The sequence below is a fragment of the Xenia sp. Carnegie-2017 genome, unplaced genomic scaffold, assembly GCF_021976095.1.
Source record: "Xenia sp. Carnegie-2017 unplaced genomic scaffold, XeniaSp_v1 HiC_scaffold_21, whole genome shotgun sequence".
NCBI lineage: Eukaryota > Metazoa > Cnidaria > Anthozoa > Malacalcyonacea > Xeniidae > Xenia > Xenia sp. Carnegie-2017.
The window spans coordinates 2242120-2263903 of record NW_025813484.1 but is presented as its reverse complement, the minus strand read 5'-3'; the positions used below and the strand labels follow the sequence as shown (position 1 = coordinate 2263903).

Here is a 21784-nt window from a genome sequence, read left to right as displayed (position 1 = left end):
CTGCCAAAGCAATTTTATTTACATAATATTAAAATAGCACGGCAAATCAAGAAGAAACGTTTTGTATCAGCTGCAATGCATCTTACCGACAGACTAACTTCTGTGATTTTCATTGCATAAAGCAATTAGAATATGCTGTTAAAATTAAAAGACTGTATACGCTAGACAGGGGTGGACACTTCACGGTATATATTCCATTGGGGGGGCAGCGGCAAAATGAGTCAAATGTTAATTTAGAAATTTTGAACAGAGGCTCAGCTCAAAAGATACCTAAATGACTGAAAAATAGCTCGATACGCAGTGTATTAAAAAAATATTAGGAAGGCAAGTCTCTCTATATTTTTCAAATATACTACAATCACCTCACTCGCTCGCGCTCTCCCTGACGCCGATACAGCCATTTAAGTCCAAATGTTTCTCAAAACATTCGAACTACTCAACTCAAATGGTCGGAAGGAAAAAAATTTCTTTACACTTTTTTAATAAATTTTCAGTACTTCTGTACATCCTACTCCTTTTTTTTCTCTCTGCAATGCTTAAGGTCGACCAACAGCGTTGGAGAAGATTATTCATTAAAAAAAACGAAGAATAGCATATTTATTAAATTGCTTTGGTTTGAGAAAAAAAAAGCCACACCTGACTTTTCATTGGGATATCAAAATAATATAGAGTCGGATTATTTTTAATGTACAGGTGTCTAAAATGTCATTCAAATTGTCACAGCATGACGCCACGGTTGCGCAAATTCTATTAAATCATTTTGATTAAAATACTTTGTTTTATGCCTCCATAGACAGGAAAATTGAATTTTACGACAAGTCCATAAATAGCGTCAAATTTGATCATAAATATACCAGCTGCCGTTCTTTAAAACATGCTCAAAGATTTTCACGATCGACTGATGCGCAGTGCGAATTCTTTCTCTCAATGTTGAGATAAACGGACTTAACAGTAAAATTTACATTTGAAAGGAAGAGCAGCAGATTTGGTAATTCACATCAGCTTAAATGGAGACGACGACAAACTTCAAATTTCCAAATGCCACAGATTCTTCCATGACAACGATCATAGTTTGCCACAACGTAGAAGTCAATAAAGAAGACAACTCCTTTGGATCTGTCATCTCTGATGCTATATGTTGTTTCGTCAATTTGTTCATGTGCATCATATCAACATCCGGCAACGCATTGGTGATTTATATATACATCAAATCACCTTTAGGAAAAACAACTGCCAATTTCTTGTTGCTTTCTCTTTCTGTAACAGAAACGATAAAATGCACCCTGGTACAGCCTGCTTTCTTCATCTGGAAAGCAATGCAAGTGGCAAAACTCGATTTCTGCTATCCATATTTATTCACAATAACCGCAAATCATTTTTGCACTTTATCCTCCTTTCTTCACACTTGCTTCCTGATCACCATTGAGCGCTATCTCTCCGTCTTCAAACCGATACTGCATCGGAAACCGATCGTAAAACGATCGTTCCAGATCGCAGCAACGGCGACGCAACTGGGAGCCGCGTGCTTTCTTCTCACGCTTTTTCTAACAAAACAACATCGGTTGTATTTCATATCGATTAGTTTACTCATTATAATCTGCTTCACTGTCACAGCAGTAACGTATTTCATGATTCAAAGAAAAATGAAAAAACCTATAACAAATAAGTCAAAGGTATGCGGTGCTCCTCGCTAGTCGTTTTTCGCTGTTTACCAAAACTCACTTAATCGTTGTTTTTTGTTTTCAGAATGCCACCGTAACTACGTCAAATAAGGAAACTGCTGACCGCCGAATGAACAAGACAATAATGACAATAATTCTTCTATCGCTGGCGTGTTACCTGCCACAATTTTGCGTCCTCGTATTCTTAAGCATTCACAAACGAACGGCGTGGCATATACAATACATGATTCCATGGGTGTATATTTTTACATTCGCAACGCCAGCCATTACCACATTCGTGTACTGCTGGAAAAACCGTCAATTGCAGAATGAGATGATCAAATGCAGCAAACGTTTCTTCCCAAGCTTTCACTCAATCAAAAAAACCACCAGTTCGTCGACAATCAACACATCAGCATCTTAGTTGCATTAAACACATGTTTATTGGGTCTTGCGTAACGTTTACTTCGTGTAACATTTATTATTCATTGTTGTGTTATTTTTTTGTGTGATGTTTACTTAATGCAAAATTTACCTAGTGAAGTCTTTAATTTACCTAGTGTGGTGTTTACTTTATGTAATATTTACTTTGTGTCGTATTTACTGTTACTTAAATGAAAGATTTACCACGTGACGTGCTTACTTCATGCAACGTTTACATAGTAGTGTCGTGTTTACTTTGCTGTCATATAAATGTGTTGAAAAAACCAACATATCGAAACAAATATTTTCAGCATTAGACTTTTCCACTTTTAATTTGAACGTTTGATCAAGAGATCAAACTGACGCACATCAAACAAGAATCGCAAAGTTAGCAACTAACATAACACGTATGCATTCTGAAATGATCATGCATAAGAACTGCTTCCATATATTCACAGTACCTTGTCATGGCGTTGAACTGAACACGTGACCTACGATTTGGGTCAATCAAAGCAATCTCACCTCGATGTCATACTAACGAAGAGTCTCATCTTTCAGGAGGAGAAAGAAAACAAACCACCATCCTATCTTTAGACAAAAGTAGCATGTTATCGCCATCTGGATGCCATGACAGAGAATTGACTTGGAACAAAGCTAAGTAAAAATATAAACACAACTAATCAAAAAAGATTTAGATCATCTGCAATATCATTAACTGTTACAGTTTTGTAAAAGACCGAGTTGCAACAGACTTTAAAATCAACCATCTCAATCAATTATAGTAAATTTGCAACAGTTACAAGAAACAATTAAAAGATTGAAAAAGGAATCTATTTATTTATCCACATAAAATACAAAAACCTTTTCCAGCCGACAATTTGAAGAAATATAAGATAAAAGATAATCCAAAAAAAAACACCATCTTCTAAACTCAAGACTCGAGTTATGTTAGCAAGAGACAAGATTTCAAAGCAATATTTCGACTTTATTTCAAAGTCATTTTCAATCTATTGCTTTGAAGTCTTGTCTCTCGCTAATATTTCTCAAATCATGAGTTTACAAGATGATATTTTTTGGAGGACGTTTTCTATTACAATTAGGAACGTTTCAAGGTCTTTTGTGGGAAACGTGACAGATCTCCAACAGGTATTTTATACGCATTCGATCACGTAATACAACTGGCGAGATTATATATATTACAGCGTTGTACTGTGCAAACAAACCTTCACTTTCTGTTGGCACATCAACCGTGACACAACCAGCAACCGACCAAAAATACAGTTTATTATTACCAGTGCATAACGCAACTCTTTCATTTTGCGGATCCCACTGGATTGCTGTAACGAATTCATGGAAAATGTTACTTGAGCATTGCGGTCGATTAAAACTTTCGAGTGCAACTTCACAAAAAAAGTCCTGGAAGCATCGCTCACTTTTAATTGGAGAGGTTTGTATAAGTACAGCATAAAGTTTGAGAGTAATAACATTCCATATCCATAAGGTGTACGGCATATTGTCTATACACCAATAGAAAGAAATATAAAATTAGAATTGAAAAAAAAGAATGGAATTGAATTAAATAGAATTAGAATAAAATTCGAACAAGCATCCGTGACAAATTTCCAAGAGGAAGGTATCAGACAACGCCAACTAAATCAGTAGCAATTTTACGTGACAATATTTTTATCAACATAATTTTACGCTGATTTTGACAATACGAAAATAAGTTTAATATTTGCACGAATCACCCCTTTTAGTGCGCTCTTTGCTTGAGTAAACAACCTAGTGGTCATTTCTTGGATCAAAACATATTGAACATCGGTTTCGTGCACAATGAAAATAGAAAAATGCGTGAAATAAAATAAGAAGCAATTTTTAGACAAGCATTTTAAAACAGATAACAGTAATTTAAAGTTTGTCGACGTTAACCAAAGACAGACTGCTCAAATTGGGTGAGACTAAAGTCTTATCTTTTTTACGAGTTAAGGTTTTAGATCGACATCATTATACCAACGATAATCCTTGCCGTCAACCTACATTGACTTCTCAAACAACATTTTAAACAATCAATTTCTATATTTAATAGCTTTACATACAGTAAAACAACATCAGTTTATGTTTAGCTATATTTTTACCTTACAGAAAGACTTAATATTTTCTGGTGATCGAAGCATTGAACTATTTATACTAAAAAATCATCAAGCAGACAGTTTTTACCGATACAAACTCAAGAGAGCGAACAGCAATGTTAAAACAACAAAACTACGAGTAAAAGTCATTACTGTTTTATCTAATATACGCAATTCATATTTTTCTGCTTTTGAAGATATCCACAAACTACAACGCGTTTCTTCATCTTTCTGCATTCAAAATTGACATAAACTTCATCGAAACGGCATGGCGAGGCATGTTTCTTCGTCAAGCCTCTGACCCACTCATCTTTTTTCAAAATATTATCATTCTCGAGACCACGTGACTCAGAGTAACCATTCACGCGAGAGACCTCTTCCCCATCACTATATCTGGGAATAAAGCGATCAAACGGTACAGCGCTTACTTCCTCGAGAAATCCAAAGCACAACAAGGAGACTATCACCACGGTCAATGACCAACTAAACATTTTCCTTTCAATATTTTTCTATCCTTGTAATCCTTCTTGTATGTCAGCGTTTGTATATCTATGTAGTTTGTCGGTGCTTATATATGTATGTTCTACGGCGATGCCAACTGTTATTTCAATATAATTATTTTAAGTTGAAGCATTAGCAGGACGCCTAGGCAAATTTTCTACACTATTTTCGGAGGTAATTGCACTTATCAAGGGTATTACGATACATACATAACTAAATGTTGAAGCTCATTAAAAACTACTTAGCTTTAAAATGGAGCTTTTTGCAACGAGAAGAAAATACTTCGAGTCAAATAAGAACTTGGAAATTGTTGTAAAGCTGTCTGCATCTCATGAGATTGGTAAAAAAACCTCAGAATTCAGCATGAAATGTCGAGAAAACATTTATTTACAACTGGATGAATTGGCTGCGTGAGCATACAATAGCCAAATAGTTAAAGTATCCGAATCATGTAAAATTAATGTTATAAAGCTGGTAATGTATGGCAAATAATTACACAAATTATACACCAGTTGTAAAAAGACCCACTTTATGAGCGACACATGACGTATACTAATTATATGCGAAGTATCTATTTGTAATGAACGTCGCAAGAAATGATGAGCCCTAATTTCTTGTTCTACAAATACTCAAAATTGATTCGTAACCCATAGCTCAACCTTTTATCTATTAATACCGGGCCTTAGTCGACATACTGAATAATTTCTGTATTGTAAAACACGAAATTTCAACGGAAACTATCAAACATGAAAGCGATAATCGACAACGATTTGCAAAAATGAATTTTCTTTCTCAATGAAAATTTGAAGAAAAAATTTCAAGTTATATTCCTTCTCTAAAAGAATCACAAACAAACAAAAAAACGAAATAGAGTCTGTAAAAGATTGTAATGCAGGCGTAAAGTGAACAGATGTTGCAGAAATAATAATAATTAGTGTCACAGTAGGTGTATATGACGCATGATTTTTTTACGGTCTAAAAAATAATATGCCTGCTAATGGACTTTTTTTAACATTAATGTTTGCATGTTTACTTCTTGAGCTATTGAAGTTTTTGTTACATGTAAATTAGATAAATTTTGATCGTTGCTTTTCATAAGTTGCGCGTCACAAAAAAAGCTTCAGTAGCTCGTAAAATCAAGATTGAAGTGTCAAGATCGATAATTTGGGGGATGTTAATACATGCATGTTATATTAATCTGCAGAAAACAATGCATTTCAAAGGATTTGGTTCGCTCAGTGGGATGTCTCGCCAACCGGGCTCACATGAATAGGCCCATACTTAGAATTAGTACAGCATTATACTTTATAGAATACCGGAGGAGAGTTAATTAGAGAAATAATTTACATTAGAATAGAATAATTAATTACAGAATGTCTGAAAGCGCTAATTAGAGACGCCGTTTAAATTAGAGTAGCATTATAAATTACAAAATGTGAGAGAAGAGCTAAGTACAGCATAATTAGAATTATAGTAGCATTGAAAATTTAAAATGTAAGAGAAGAGCTAAGTAAAGCATAATTAGAATTACAGTAGCATTATAAATTACAAAATGTGAGAGAAGAGCTAAGTAAAGCATAATTAGAATTGCAGTAGCATTGAAAATTTCAAAATGTGAGAGAAGAGCTAAGTAAAAGCATAATTAGAATTACAGTAGCATTGAAAATTTCAAAATGTAAGAGAAGAGCTAAGTAAAGCACAATTAGAATTACAGTAGCATTGAAAATTTCAAAATGTAAGAGAAGAGCTAAGTAAAGCATAATTAGAATTATAGTAGCATTGAAAATTTCAAAATGTGAGAGAAGAGCTAAGTAAAGCATAATTAGAATTGCAGTAGCATTGAAAACTTCAAAATGTGAGAGAAGAGCTAAGTAAAAGCATAATTAGAATTACAGTAGCATTGAAAATTTCAAAATGTAAGAGAAGAGCTAAGTAAAAGCATAATTAGAATTACAGTAGCAATAAAAACTACAGAATTTCAGAAGAGAGCTCGTCAGAAAATACACCTCATGTATTATACTTTAAGTTATTTTGGCAGAAAATGAAACCTTTGTAAATTTTATTTTTGACCAGTGAAAATACACACGACTGTACGTATTTTATCAAAACAACCGCATCACAAACACGTAACACAAAAAAATCAATAAAGAAGTTTAGGTAAAAAATTCGCATTTCATTTAGCGCATTAAGAAATTCGATTCCTTCTTCTCCTCGCTAAACGAGTTTATGCATTCGCTCGTTTGACAAACAAGATAAACGTAAACACAATGCTATTGGCGGGTAACAGCGCGACAAGGAAGATTTCGTTTGTACTAACATACCGTTTCTGGTAGCCATAAACTGACATTTGCTGCTGAATGACACGTGACCAACACCAACTTTGGGATTAGGTTTCTCAGGATCAGGTTTAAGCAAAGGTATCTGTACTGGAGTCTCCTTTACCTCATCTAAAAATATACAATCCACTAAAGTCAAACAGCCATAACTAAACATTCTCATGGAAGAAATACGCAGATAAAATGTGAATGTAAGTACATTTGCTGGTAACGATGTAACTTCCAAACGAGGATATATTCTCTTTCTTGAAATAAGTGGGCTTATTCTCCACTTCTTTATAAACAATCTGAAAAAAATAAAATTACCAAAAGTAAAAGAAAATCCCCATCGAAGAAATAGTGAGAACACACACTCTACACTTGGGATCTGAGGTAGGGTTAGGGTTAGGTATAGTGAGAAAACACACTCTACACTTGGGATCTGAGGTAGGGTTAGGGTTAATTATAGTGAGAAAACACACTCTACACTTGGGATCTGTGGTAGGGTTAGGGTTATGTATAGTGAGAAAACACACTCTACCCCTGGGATCTGTGGTAGGGTTAGGGTTAGGTATAGTGATCACACACACTCTACCCTTGAGATCTGGGCTATATTAAATATTGTCATATATACAAGGTGAAATATTATGTATAGTCTAAATATTCACATTCATACAAACTGACTTGATGATTGTGAAGTCATACACCCTCACCAAACAATATATATAAAAAAATGGGGGTGGGGGTGGGGTCAGAGAGAGTGGTGAACCAGGTCGGGTTGAATGAAGGCTCAGTAAGCTTTATTATCTCCACATGATATGAATGAAATGAAAGCCACTACTTACCACCTCATTCTTATCTATCACGTGGGAATGCTTGTGCTCCACGATTGTTTTCCACGTGAGATGGTTAAATACACGACACTATAGGACAACGCAAGAAATTTATAATACTCTGACCTGCGTACGCCAAGGATTTATTCTAGGGAGGGGAGAGATAACAGAGAAGACTGGGAAAGAAGTTGAATGTAAAAACAGTTTGTTACAGTACATTCAATTTGTATCAAAAAGAAAAGTTTAAAATATTCAAAGTTGACACGTACCTAACAAAATTGGCTAACAAAGATTTAATTTACCTTTTCATCATAGCCTCCTATCGCCAGAAATTGACTCGTCGGCGACCACGTGACCGTCTTCACGCCCAAGCCAAAACATGGCCGTTCATACGTCGAGAGGCATCTACCGTCCATTGAGTAAAGACACACTTTGTTCTGCATGTAAACAACATCAAGCAGATAAATATTTTGTTAACTGTTGTTTTAAAAACTCCCCTAAGATCAAAGCTGACAAACAAAAGATGCCATGTAGGACAGTCTGCTTTTTAGAGTAGTAGCCTGACTTGCCAGGTCTACACAAGATACTCACTGACATGTATAATAATTAATAGAAGTCAAGGATGACACTCATGAGAAACCAAATTGTTTTGGAAAAAAATCTTTGTATTACAAAGGGGATGAGCATGTTCTCCCTAATGAGTGGGTATCTTACACTAAAGCTTACCATGTAGTTGACGATTTTTTTAAAAATCACCCTACAACACTGATATATCATGGACCATGAGGCACACCATATCATTATAGGTACTTACATATACTATATGGTCCCACACACACAAAGCTCTGCCATCAGGTGACCAAGCAATGTCACTTAAGTCCTGAGTTTGTACCTCAAAATGCTAGAGAACAGAAAACACATGACAAACCAAAGGAATGAGAAAACAAAGTACAAAATACCAAGTTTTTGCATAACACAAACCTTCACCATTTTCCATGCTTTACATGCAAAAATGCTCAGAAAGTCCTTGCAATTTCGTCTTTCAGCAAGTGCCATGTAATGTCCATCCTTGGTGAAATCCAAACCTAAGACATGACTAAAAGTGACTTCGACATACAACATTTGTATTTAAGACATGATTATAGTTGATGGGATAGTTGATGTCAAGTTTTTCAAAATGAAAAGAGCTTCTACAAATGCCGTCATTGGATACTTTGTTGCTGTTCTGCCTGTTCATGATATCAGTGCTGGTGATATGATTAAATTCTCAGGAAAGGTTCTGAAAAGATCCCACCAAGACCCTGTAAGATCCTACCAAAATCTTGTAAAATCATGTTCAGATCCTAAGCAGGATGTTATGCAAAATTTTCACCTGGGGTTCATTCATTGCAAATGATTTGGCTAAACTGTATTTGTTACACAGTAATAGTTGTTTCTTATGTTGTGATCACAAATATTCTCACTTTACCTTTGTTTGCATGTTTTGGATATTCAAAATATGAAACAGACTTGTCAATCAAGGACCAAAGCGTAATCCTTATCTACGAGAGTGTAAAAATATAAAATCTGAAAAAGAAACAGAAAATTCCCCTAAAAACATGCTAATGAAAGTAAACTTACGTTGAATTCGGCTATAGTAAGAATATGCCTTGAATCTGGACTCCATTTGACTGTCACTAAACCAGCCATTCCTTCATCAATCTTGCATCGCCAATCCGGGTTCTCCATAGACCAGACCTGCAGGCAAAACAATTACCCACAATTCAACTGACATTTAATAAAAGACGACTCCCAACTAAATGACATAACAATCAAGCAATTGACAAAATTACCTGTGTGACACCACGTTTGAACATACCACAAAGAATGAAGTCGGAATCAGGAGACCACTGTCAAAAATTATCAAATTTTGAAAATATACGTTTTTCTAAAGTAACCATTGCTTAGGGTAGAAAAACATGGCCCTGAATGGCTAACCTATAAAAACAATCTTTTAAAATTTGGTAAAGAACAACACATAGCCTTGATACATACTTCCATGTAGTCTACTGCATCCAAGTTAGTAAACAGGTGAACTATTTGCAAAGTTTTCACATCTCTAACCACAAGTCGGTACTGCACGCAATTTGCCTAAATGAAAGAGAAAATGTATCATTTTAAGAAATTTCCTACCTCTTTCCACAGAAAGAACTTATTTTAGAAATTGAAAAACAATGGCAGCCATTTGCAAAACTGCTTGAACTAACAGAAAAAGTAACTTTAAAATTAAACCATATAAATTACAAATTAAAAAAATTGAGTTGCAAAGAAAATATAATTGTTAGAAATTCACATACAATGAAAAATCCATTCGGCGAATATCGACTCAAATAATGATTTTGTCTGAATTCATCGGAAAAATTCATGATTTACAAATCAATCTCTTATTATAAAAAGAAAATTGTGATAAGAATTTTATCACGTTTAGATTTTGTATTTTTCTTTACCCAAATAACAAATTTAAATTTCGTGCGGGCTGTCATGAAGGTCCTATTCGCAGGCCTGATTAATTAAAGATTACAAATTGCAAGTTCGTACATTCATAGGGATGATTTAATATAAGTTAAGTGTACAATGCACAACATACTTTTTGTAATTGTGAAATGTTTGAATCTACATTACCATAAAAATCCACTACTTTTATAAGTTAACAAAGCAACAAAGCAATGTCATATGTCAATCATGACTTTTAGTTTCATGTTTTCCATTATGTTTTGGGGAAGTGGCTGTAGTCTAAAGGCCATGGCAGGTGAAGATTTTACTTCACCTTTAGCATTAAACATTGAAAAATTTACATCGTCATACATTAAGAATAATTTACACAAAACACATTTCAAAAGACGTTCAGGGACAGATTAAAGAGTTCTTGCAAACTTAACTCAGTGGTCAAAAAAGAAGTCATTCCATTTTTGATGTCTTAAGTTGACACTTGTCCAAAGAACTCACACATTTCTAGGCCCTTTCTCAATTTTATGTTTTTCATTGCGTGTTGGCAAGCTTAAAACTTCTTTGACTCATTTCCCATACACAGGAATCAAATAATGTCCTATGTGCAATAGCCACTCTAAAGCCTGTTTTTCATTTGGCTTTCTTCCTTTTGGTCTAACCATGATTACTTGTCATTCTTAGAAGTTAAAGATGTGTTTAGAGGAATTATGAGTTTTATGACCTTGTTATATTATTAGATAAAGACAAACGCTTTGGAAGCAGGGAATTGCTAATATGGAAGATAGGTGGATATGTTTATCTTTTTTTTCACACAAGTACAACATTTTCTAATTGACCAATTGATATTGCGAATGTTTTGATAAATTTTGGTTATGATGCAACTTCTAACATAAAGACAGTTGCGATATTATATATTTCCTAAACTTGTTGAATTTGTATCAAAATTTGCATCGTCCTTTCCCAAAAGTACAATTTATGCTGTTCTTGAAGAATTCTCCATCCCCAAATTCCAGTTTAAATTGTTTGTCTTTGTATTTCTTAATATTATTCGAATAGATATGGTCATGCTCAGAAGAAAGAACGGAAGTCAGATGAAAAGGAGTGTGTTCATACTACAAATATATTTACCACTACAAAATAATACATCATATACTGGCAGATGCTCTTTACATGTTCAAACACATTTTTATCAGTAAATACACAATCAAAAAGTAAACTTTTAATGTTTAGAGTAATAAAAGACTCACAAGAGTCTGGTTTTATGATTTCGTGACCATTTTTGACAAATTACATTCGATGTTGAGAGTTTTATGAATTTTTGCTGGTCGTTCCCATGCCAAATACATGTAGTCTATTTTAAAGCAATTACAACGGCGAAAATCCGCGCGTTCTTGACATATTTCTCATCTTACATTCTTACTATCTGTCATTGATTGACTCGTCATTCGTAGATTCCTATTGTAATTAATCGCTATGAAAACCATAAAAAAGAGTGAATGGTCATCTTGAAAAATTCTTTATTTTTATGATAATAGAATATAATTTTTCCTGTAAGATCATAGACATCTACGGCCGTTATAATTGTGAAGACGACGATGATTACACACTCCGATACACCAAATCACCCGTGTCATAAACGGTCGCCATCTTGTCATGTCACCCGATTCGGGATTTGGACTTCTGTTTCGGTCGTGTAAAAAAGTTCCCGTAAATAAAATTTATATAGCAATGTCTTTTACTAATACAAATTCACGACTATTTCTTTTTGAATTTATATTGGGAAAAGTCTTTGACGAACTGAGCAAAGATGTTGACGTCCGTTGAAAAGTTCAAATGATATCACCGCTGTAGAATGTTCCACGAGAAGGTTTTGTGATAGAAACTAGAGAGTCAACAAAAAACGATGTACGTTTTGTATGAGCACATGCTACACAATTAATCGCTGAATCTGAAAACTTTTTTCTGCACTCGTCAAAAGCAGGTATGTATTCTCCTTCTTTTCTTATTTATTTTTGTTATTTTAACTGTGTTTGTATTTTTACTGTAATCAATTTTAACTTTTGAGTTAAGCATGAAACTACAAGCATGCTTTGAGAGTGTATAATGCAAGAGGTTTCCAAACAGAATACAGGAAATGGATAGGACATTACGATAAAGTTGTGCTACCCTTTGAGTGCTACCCATTCAAGTTTACTTCTTCTCAATCCAAAACAATCATTGAAGCATTTATGATTGTTCACCTGTTTCCCTTGAAATTTATTTAATGTTGAGATTGTAAATGTAGACATTTATGTGATGTCATGCCTAGGGTTTTAACATCGACAAACAAAATAGTTGGGCAGCCGAAAAGTCTAAATTTAAACAGCTGTAATTGAAAAACTGAAAGCATTTTTCGCATCAAAGCCAATCTTCACCGTCATTGTCTTTGCATGTTTTGCAAACACCAGTATTTTCTCTAGAGCAACACAAAGAAATGAACTGAATTTAAAATGAATTTAAGTTTCTCATGCACTGTGTAAAGACTGGTTAAAACATACTCATGAATGTCATCATAGCAAGAGCCAAATATGAGTGATATTAATTTCTCTGTCTCTCTAATTCCATTTTAAATTTTCTGTTTAAGCTTGAGTTTTCACACAAATACACCTTGCAAACTGTGAAAAGGAAATTGTTAAAATTAATGTACATAAATAACCAGCAAAATATATTTATATATATTTAAGTTTGAAAATTGATTATCCAGGCATGTTTTTTATATGCAGGTTTCCCCGGATTTTTTAAAAATTATTAAGATTTCGACTTGTTGCTTCGAGCCTTCTTCAGAATCGTATAGGAAGTTATTTACAATTGTTTTCAATTTGTAGACCTTTTAGAGCATTGAATTAGATTAACAGATGGATTGAGATTAGATTAATTGATGGATTGAGATAATTGGATGATTTGGAATGCATTGTTATGGATTTTGGTGTATTTTGAATGTTGCTTACATTTGTGGAGGAAGTTTAGATGTTACAATGTCGATGACTCTTTATGTGCAAATAATTCCCATCTACCCCATTTGTTGGAAGCGAGGTTGAATTTGGACGATTTTCTTGCCTTACTAAATGGTATCTTTGTAAAAACTGTTATAAAAAAGTAGATAATCCCTTTTTTCCACAAAGACCATGGACGCTTTCGTTCATGGTGAGAGATTTATATTGTATAAGGAGGCTCTCGTTCATCATGAGAGAGTTATGAGAAAGTTACATTTCAAAAGATAACAATTAAAAAACGTATAAACATGTTTAGAGTTGGTTTAAATTTTAAGTCAAAAAGGCAGAAGTTGTTTGAACCTTTGCAGTATCCTTGGATGTTCTAGTTTCTTTTATGAGAAGAATTCTTGTAATGAAAAAAGACAAGTTATTTTGAAAACAAAAATTCGGTCCATTCCTCACAATACCCCGAGATAGTGTTTGAGCATAGAGCCTGCCATGTTAATTAAAGGAACCCGATAATCCATGTTTGCCATGAAGCCCATGTATGGTTTGCTCATGATACTTGAGAAACAGTAAACGAGAGAGTTAAATCAGAAAGATATAAACCAAAAAAAATTGTATAAAACGTGTTTAAGGTTAGGGTTAAGGCTTTAATTATAAGTGTCAGAAAAAGGCACAGTGTCAGTTGAAGTTAATTGAAGTTAATTGATTACTAAGCATGCTATTTACATTGAAATCGGTGCTAGTAGATGCATTTGGTCGTTGCCATGACCTTGAACTTAGGCATCTGGTCAAATCGACTGCGCATGCGCAGATTATTTATTTATTATTTGTCACTGGGCAAACTAATTACTCCATAATCGGTACTAGTACATACAGCTGGTCGTTGCCATGACCATGAACTTGGAGAGTTGGTGGAGTTGACTACCCATGCTAGATTAATTCTCAATTAATTTTTGACAGAGCAAGCTTTGAAATTAGTGCTTGTATATGCTCATAGCAAATTTTCCGTCATATATTTTTGGCACGCTCTTTGTCTTCTTAAGCTTGTTTTGACAAATGCATATCAAAGTCATCAACACTTTGTTACGCCACTCGTAATATCCGTGACAATGTTAGAGATGTTTTTATTTTTCTCTATAACTTTGTATCTGCATATTTTGTGCATAAACAATGCTCTAATATTTATGACAGATTTTATAATTTGGTGGATTGAGCTGGAAGAAAGACTTGAAAATGAAACTTCTAACGGTGAAACAAAATTAAGCATGACAGAGGAGAACCAACTACGCCAGGTTGAAGATGGCTCGATGAAATTGAACGTAGTTGAAGCACCTGGCGAACGCTCGAGTATTTTGGATCAGGACTTCTGAACCAATGAAAACACGAATGATTCCAAGCATGTTGTCGACGGTAAAAGCTTCAGCGAGGATGAGTCTCCAATACAAAATTAACCATTAATAACAACGAGTCTACTGAAGATATGTTCAAAAGAAATATCGATGAATCACATATACAGTGTGGAAGCTCGTTGGCTCACGTGGTATATAGTAGTGGGAATTGTTCATGATGTTGCTGAAGATATGTAAAAATAACTACCAGCGTCTTTCCTTTTAGGGCGAGGAATCTGATTTCGAAAGTGAAGAGGGAGCAATCACAAGACATTTGCAAGAAGATTCCCAAGTGTACTCCGCACACTTTGTATGTACAGGTGGAGTATTGTGAGAAGAGTACTCTAAGGAATGTTATTGACGAGGGATAGTACAAGGACCAACAGAGAAAGTGGCGGCTTTTTCGTGAGATTGTAGAAGGATTAGTTCACGTTCATTCACCGGTAGAAACTTTCGATTATTGTTTGTGCAAACTGTATGTATATGTAACTAAACATAAAAAGAAGGTGAACAATTTTCGTTTAGCTCAATAAATATATGTAAAGACTTATTATTTGTTGTAAACACGTTTCGATATTTTTGGTTTTCTATTGTTACATTTGTAGGTGTTATCTTTAAAAATTCAACTAATGTCAAGAAAAAAGAGTTTGTTGAAGATAGCTTGATGAAATTGAACGTAGTTGAAGCTCCTAGCGTGCGCTCGAAAGTTTTGGATGAGGACTTGTGGACCAATGAAAACACGAATGAGTCCATCATGTTGACGACGATGAAAGCTCTATCGAGGACGAGGCTCCAATGCAAAAACAGAGTCTAATAATGATGTATTCAAAATCACATTTACAGTTTGAAAGCTTGTTGGCTCACATTGTATATATTAGTGGATTATCTGGTTCTAGGTATATGCACAACATCACTGACGATCAAAAAGAAGTGATCGAGTAAATCGTTGTATACTTTGCAATATGTCCAGCAATTGCTTGAGAGATTGTTGACCATTTTGACATTTTCAATCGATCTAAAACACCGTTGTTTTTATCAACGAAGTCAGTGTTTGGTTATGAAATAAGAAATGGAAAGTGTAAAATAATTGTCTAAACATTCTTTGGAAACAATGTTTAGACATGGAAGGACTTACGAGTGCATTACCCAATGTCAGCCCTATATTGATGTTTTACACGTCAGTCATCTTCGAGGGCGAATATTATTGTTAAGAAAATCCCATGAGAATGGGTACAAGTCAAGAATTGACAAAGTTTGGGATTATGTCAGAACAATGTCCAAGTTCAGAATACCACAGAAGTTAATCAACTGTAGATGACAAGTAAATGTTTACATAATTATATAGCACATGGAAGTGTAGTTCAAAGTCGGTATGTGAATGGAAAGAGCAATAACGAATGATGTGGTAAAGTGTGCGAGTGATCAAGAAAGGAAAAGATTCATTGGCGTTTTCAAGAATACGTGGAAGCTTATAGCCAATAATTCGGGCTCAAACTAATCAACAGCAAGACGAAAGAGTTCATGATATTTATTAGAAGTTAGTGTTGACGAAAGACCATGCGAAAGGGAGAAATCAAGTCAAGTTTGGAGCTATCCTCAAGAAAACTGTACGCTAACAATGAAAGCTAAGCCTATCAATGCTGAAATGCAACTGGGTCTAACAGAAAAACTATTTCTCATTGAATAAATACTGCTCAATATTTAACGGAAAGAAACAGATCATATATCTTATAGAACGTCGTCATAGCGAAACATTCCAAAGAAACCTATGAAATGATTGTCCATCTTTATGTCTAGCTTTGTGTCTAGCTGTGTCTACCTTCTTGTCTACCTTATTGAGTGATTCTGGTAAGTTATGAGAAATTTGTTTTTGATGCATGATGTGCACACAAGAAACAGTAATACTCTAGTACGTCCGTAAAGTTTTTAAAATCTGTGGAAAACACAACTCGTTTTGAAGTTTTTCAGCCGATTATAGTTCCCGTTGCACTTGAAGATTTTAAGTACGGAAATTGTTGACACTTATTTTCCAAGACTCTAAACTACAGAAAGTACATATAGATAAGAATTTTTCTTTCTACGAAATGTTATAATTTTATATTTTTGCTGTAAAGGTTACTTGAAGCGAGATGCTCCTGTCCAGATGTTGGTGTAAAGACTGGAAGTTGTAAACATGACAAACCAAATGTCAATGGATATACCGGACGAAATCTAAGCATTTGATAAGCATACAGTTTGTACTGAAGCTATGGAATTGAGTGATAGCGTAACCCAACAAACAAGAGCGCCGTAAAGACTGTGCAGACTGGTTTCTTACAACATGATTTCCTTGACACAATGTTTAAAGAAAATATGGCTGCGTTGTCATATATGCTGTGATATGTTATAAGTGTCATAAACCATTGAAATGTAGGATATGACTCGTGAAATCGACATTCCTAAAGAATACACCTCAAAATCGGAACGATACGAAAATTCATTTCCTATGTATATTATATAAAGCTAAAAGAAGACAAGTTATCGGCTGCTTTAAAGCCTTCACCAATGTCAAGCCAGAAATATGTCATCCTCGTATTTTACTACGACAAGTGCCATTGGATTAATAAAGCTAAACGAAGTCTGCATTGCTTAGCCGTAAGAAAACGTGCTGCTTTTGAAAGACTTACTTGTCTCTATCTTTTTCAAAAGAAGACATAAGTAACTATAGATGTTTTGCTAGTGTATTACCAAACTAACATTAATATAAATGTATTCATTTGTACTATACTCTTTCACTCTTTATATCAACATTCGACTACGAATATGATTTTTGGTTTGTTGCTTTTTCTTTAGCTGTAAGTGTTCTGCTCTAATTTTGATTCGAGACCTTCAATGGTCTATTTTTTTTGCATTAATTACTTCTAGGTAGGAGTGGTACTTTAAAATGACCAGGTGTCTTCAACGAACTCTCTGGTCTAGTGGATAGACACAACCTTTCGAGGTTGAGAGTGGAGGTTCGAACCCTGTCTGGAATAAATTGTAACTATGCTAAGGATGACTTAAGAAATAGGAAAATAAGGAAATAGTGCTGGTTAATAGAACAAAAATGGGATTTCTATTACTAAACTTTTCGAGAATGGAATGCGACACTTAGTTTAAATTCAGAAAAAAACGCTCTCCGATGAGAAGGAGAGCGAAGAAAAAAAAAGATATGATCCCATGCAAAAAACCACTCTTAAAAAAACTAAGTCTTTTGCTCAAATTTTTTTATGACTCCCTGTGATCAGGGAGTTATTTTTTTTAAATTTTGAAAAGTCAGGAAACCCAAGAGCAAACAGAACGCCCTAATCATCCCTTTCTTACTTCCAGGCACTCGTTCCTCAGTTCGACTTTCTGTCTTCCACATCCGCCGCGTACACCTGCCAAGTGTGTTGGCAGAGGGGCGAACCAAGGATCTTGTGCACCGGAGGTCATTGATGTCGAACTAAACGCCCAACATCGGCCAGTTGAGCTAACCGCTCATCATCGAAAACTCTAGGTTTTTTGGCGTATTTGTTAAATTTTTTCAATGTAAAGCGAAAGAAAAGGAGAAGGTCTTGAACCTTAGAAGGTCTTGAACCCAAGAAGGTGTGATCACTGCACCGGCATCTCTACCACTCGGCCAGACGGGTGAATTGAAAAACCGTTTAAAAGATGTCAAGTGTTTCTCACAAAAGAACATTCCCTTCTTTTCTCTCGAGGCTCATATTTTATACTGTGTTTAACTTGTACTTCGCCGTTATCATTGCAACGGTGAAGACAGGGACTTACTACGCATTTTAGCTGTCTAACTCAAACATTGCTGGGGAATAAATATTATAATTGAATGGAGGAAGATTAATAAAGTATGCACAATGTCAGACATTGCCATGTGGTAAATCAAAACAACAACGCGCATGTTCGTAGTCAATTTAATGGCGCTGGGAGTTTCTAACTTGTCTGTTCAAAGATAAATAACATATTTTTGCCATCATTTATGATAATATTGTAATGGTTTCTACAAAAGCATATGGTTCCTACACAACAATATCCACTTACTAATTCATAGTCTATTCAAGTCTTTTTGTCATTTTACCATCTTGCCATGTCTTGAGTGTCATCATTTAAAATATAGTCAATGTAATCAATATAGCCAATGCGGTTTTTGTCTACATATTTGTTTACGTTCTTGTCTACCTTTGTGTCTACCTTTTCATAGGACAAAGTTCTCATTTTGTTGAACACGACAATTGAAAAATTAGTCATTTCATAATCGATAATAGTCGAAGTAATCGAAGGTAGTCAATTCACGCGTTGCCATGTGGTAAACATGTACAACTCTCTTTCTATTCATGCATTTTCACAAATTTTCACATATTTTCTCACACAAAGACTATAATTCACTGCATTCCCACTAAAAGACTATAATTCACCCTTTTTCACAAATTTTTACATTTTTTGCACACATAGACTATAATTCACTGCATTTTCGTTAAAAGACTATAATTCACGCATTTTCACAAAATTCCACACTTTTTCACAAAGACTATAGTTCACGCATTTCACAAATTTTTATTTTTTTTTCACACAAAGACTATAATTCATGCATTTTAACAAATTTTCACATTTTATCACAAAGAGACTATAATTCATGCATTTTAACAAATTTTCACATTTTATCACAAAAAGACTATAATTCACGCATTTTCACAAATTTTCACATTTTTTTCACACAAAGACTATAATTCACCGTTCACTTTTTTTTACGCAAAGACTATAATTCACGCATTTTCACAATATTTCAAACTTTTTCACAAAAACACTATAATACATGCATTGAATTCAGTGAATTATAGTCTTTGTGTAATAAAATGCGAAAAATTGTTAAAATGCAGTGAATTATAGTCTTTGTGTGAAAGAAAGTGAACGGTGAATTATAGTCTTATAGTGAAAATGCAGTGAAAATGCATGAATTATAGTCTTTTAGTGAAAATGCAGTGAAAATGCATGAATTATAGTCTTTGTGTGAAAAAAATGTGAAAATTTGTGAAAATGCATGAATTATAGTCTTTGTGGGAAAAAAAATGAAAATTTGTGAAATGCGTGAACTAGTCTTTGTGAAAAAGTGTGGAATTTTGTGAAAATGCGTGAATTATAGTTTTTTAACGAAAATGCAGTGAATTATAGTCTTTTAACGAAAATGCAGTGAATTATACTCTTTGTGTGCAAAAAATGTGAAAATTTGTGAAAAAACATCAATAGAAAGAGAAATGATGTAGTCGATTACATAAAAGAGAAAAAGCTGTTATTGCATACAAGACGATATCATAAAAAGACGTCTTTTCATAGGTTTCTTTGTCCTTGCTATTAAACTCTTGTCTGTGCGCAATCAAAACGAACGATGAATATAATATGGTTAGTGTGCATGATGATAAAAAAAAGTTTAGTTAGTTCAAACATAAAGTCAAATGATCTCAACGCCATTGTGTCGGAAAAAAATAATAAAAGACATGCTCGTCACTACCCTGATTCACCTTATGTCATCGCGAGAATTGACTACCTTCGATTACTTCGACTACTTTCGACTATGAAATGACTAATTTTTCAATTGTCGTGTTCAAAAAAATAAGAACTTTGTCCTATGAAAAGGTAGACAATCACATTGAGGTAGACACAAAGGTAGACAAGAACGTAGACAAATATGTAGACAAAAACCGCATTGGCTATATTGATTACATTGACTATATTTTAAATGATGACACTCAAGACATGGCAAGATTGTAAAATGACAAAAAGACTTGAATAGACTATGAATTAGTAAGTGGATGCTGTTTTGTAGGAACCATATGCTTTTGTAGAAACCATTACAATATTATCATGCATGATGGTAAAAAATATGTTATTTAACTTTGAACAAACAAGTTAGCAACTCCCAGCGCCATTAAATTGACTACGAACATGCGCGTTGTTGTTTTGATTCACCACATGGCAATGTCTGACATTGTGCATACTTCACTGGTCTTCCTCCTTTCAGTTACAACATTTATTCTCCAATAATGTTAGAGTTGAACACCTCTAATGCGTAGTAAGTCCCTTTCTTCACCTTGCAATGATGATGACGAAGTACAAGTTAAACACAGTATAAAATGTGAGCTTTGAGAGAAATGAAGGCAATGTTGTTTTGTCAGAACCACTTGACATGTTTTAACCAGTTTTCCAATTCACCCGTCTGGCCGAGTGGTAAAGATGCAGGTGCAATGATCACACCTTCTCGGGTTCAAGACCTTCTAAGGTTCAAGACCTTCTCCTTTTCTTTCGCTTTACATTGAAAAAATTTAACAAATACGCCAAAAAACCTAGAGTTTTCGATGATGAGCGGTTAGCTCAACTGGCCGATGTTGGGCGTTTAGTTCGACATCAATGACCTCCGGTGCACAAGATCCTTGGTTCGCCCCTCTGCCAACACACTTGGCAGGTGTACGCGGCGGATGTGGAAGACAGAAAGTCGAACTGAGGAACGAGTGCCTGGAAGTAAGAAAGAGATGATTAGGGCGTTCTGTTTGCTCTTGGGTTTCCTGACTTTTCAAAATTTAAAAATAACTCCCTGATCACAGGAGTCATAAAAATTTGAGCAAAAGACTTAGTTTTTAGTGGTTTTTGCATGGGATCCTATCTTTTTTTTTTCTTCGCTCTCCTTCTCATCGGAGAGCGTTTTTTTCTGAATTTATACTAAGTGTCGCATTCCATTCTCGAAAAGTTTAGTAATAGAAATCCCATTTTTGTTCTATTAGCCAGCACTATTTCCTTATCTTCCTATTTCTTAAGTCATCCTTAGCATAGTTACAATTTATTCCAGACAGGGTTCGAACCTCCACTCTCAACCTCGAAAGGTTGTGTCTATCCACTAGACCAGAGAGTTCGTTGAAGACACCTGGTCATTTTAAAGTACCACTCCTACCTAGAAGTAATTAATGCAAAAAAAAATAGACCATTGAAGGTCTCGAATCAAAACTATAGCAGAACACTTACAGCTAAAGAAAAAGCAACAAACCAAAAATCATATTCGTAGTCA

At 34.6% G+C, this 21784-nt stretch overlaps 2 protein-coding genes and 1 long non-coding RNA gene across 3 annotated transcripts; 2 read left to right on the top strand and 1 right to left on the bottom strand.

Annotated features, from left to right (window-relative positions):
- Positions 1–1165: 1165 nt before the first annotated feature.
- Positions 1166–2321, top strand: LOC124444407. Its single transcript, XM_046995020.1, has 2 exons — positions 1166–1673; positions 1747–2321. Exons 1-2 carry the CDS (start codon positions 1317–1319, stop codon positions 2083–2085), a joined length of 696 nt encoding a protein of 231 aa, XP_046850976.1. The 5' UTR covers positions 1166–1316; the 3' UTR covers positions 2086–2321.
- Positions 2322–2388: 67 nt separating this feature from the next.
- On the bottom strand, positions 2389–10343 carry LOC124444403 (WD repeat-containing protein WRAP73-like). Its single transcript, XM_046995014.1, has 14 exons — positions 10199–10343; positions 9897–9992; positions 9695–9751; positions 9483–9599; positions 9331–9403; positions 8844–8947; positions 8677–8763; positions 8165–8299; positions 7875–7952; positions 7250–7337; positions 7036–7161; positions 3518–3601; positions 3308–3421; positions 2389–2738 (listed from the first exon to the last, which is right to left on the bottom strand). Exons 1-14 carry the CDS (start codon positions 10265–10267, stop codon positions 2632–2634), a joined length of 1335 nt encoding a protein of 444 aa, XP_046850970.1. The 5' UTR covers positions 10268–10343; the 3' UTR covers positions 2389–2631.
- A 1744-nt stretch (positions 10344–12087) lies between these two features.
- On the top strand, positions 12088–17521 carry LOC124444712. The gene is made up of 5 exons (XR_006948005.1): positions 12088–12330; positions 14519–14867; positions 14942–15158; positions 15321–16563; positions 16830–17521. It is a non-coding gene; the product is annotated as an uncharacterized LOC124444712 (long non-coding RNA).
- Positions 17522–21784: the final 4263 nt, after the last annotated feature.

Coding starts and splice junctions, on each gene's coding strand:
- LOC124444407 (XM_046995020.1), top strand. CDS start 1,317: ATGCAAGTGGCAAAACTCGATTTCTGCTATCCATATTTATTCACAATA. Junction 1,674..1,746: donor CTATAACAAATAAGTCAAAG/GTATGCGGTGCT, acceptor TTTTGTTTTCAG/AATGCCACCGTAACTACGTC.
- LOC124444403 (XM_046995014.1), bottom strand. CDS start 10,267: ATGAATTTTTCCGATGAATTCAGACAAAATCATTATTTGAGTCGATAT. Junction 9,404..9,482: donor TTACTATAGCCGAATTCAAC/GTAAGTTTACTT, acceptor ACACTCTCGTAG/ATAAGGATTACGCTTTGGTC. Junction 2,739..3,307: donor TGTGCCAACAGAAAGTGAAG/GTTTGTTTGCAC, acceptor ATTTTTACTTAG/CTTTGTTCCAAGTCAATTCT.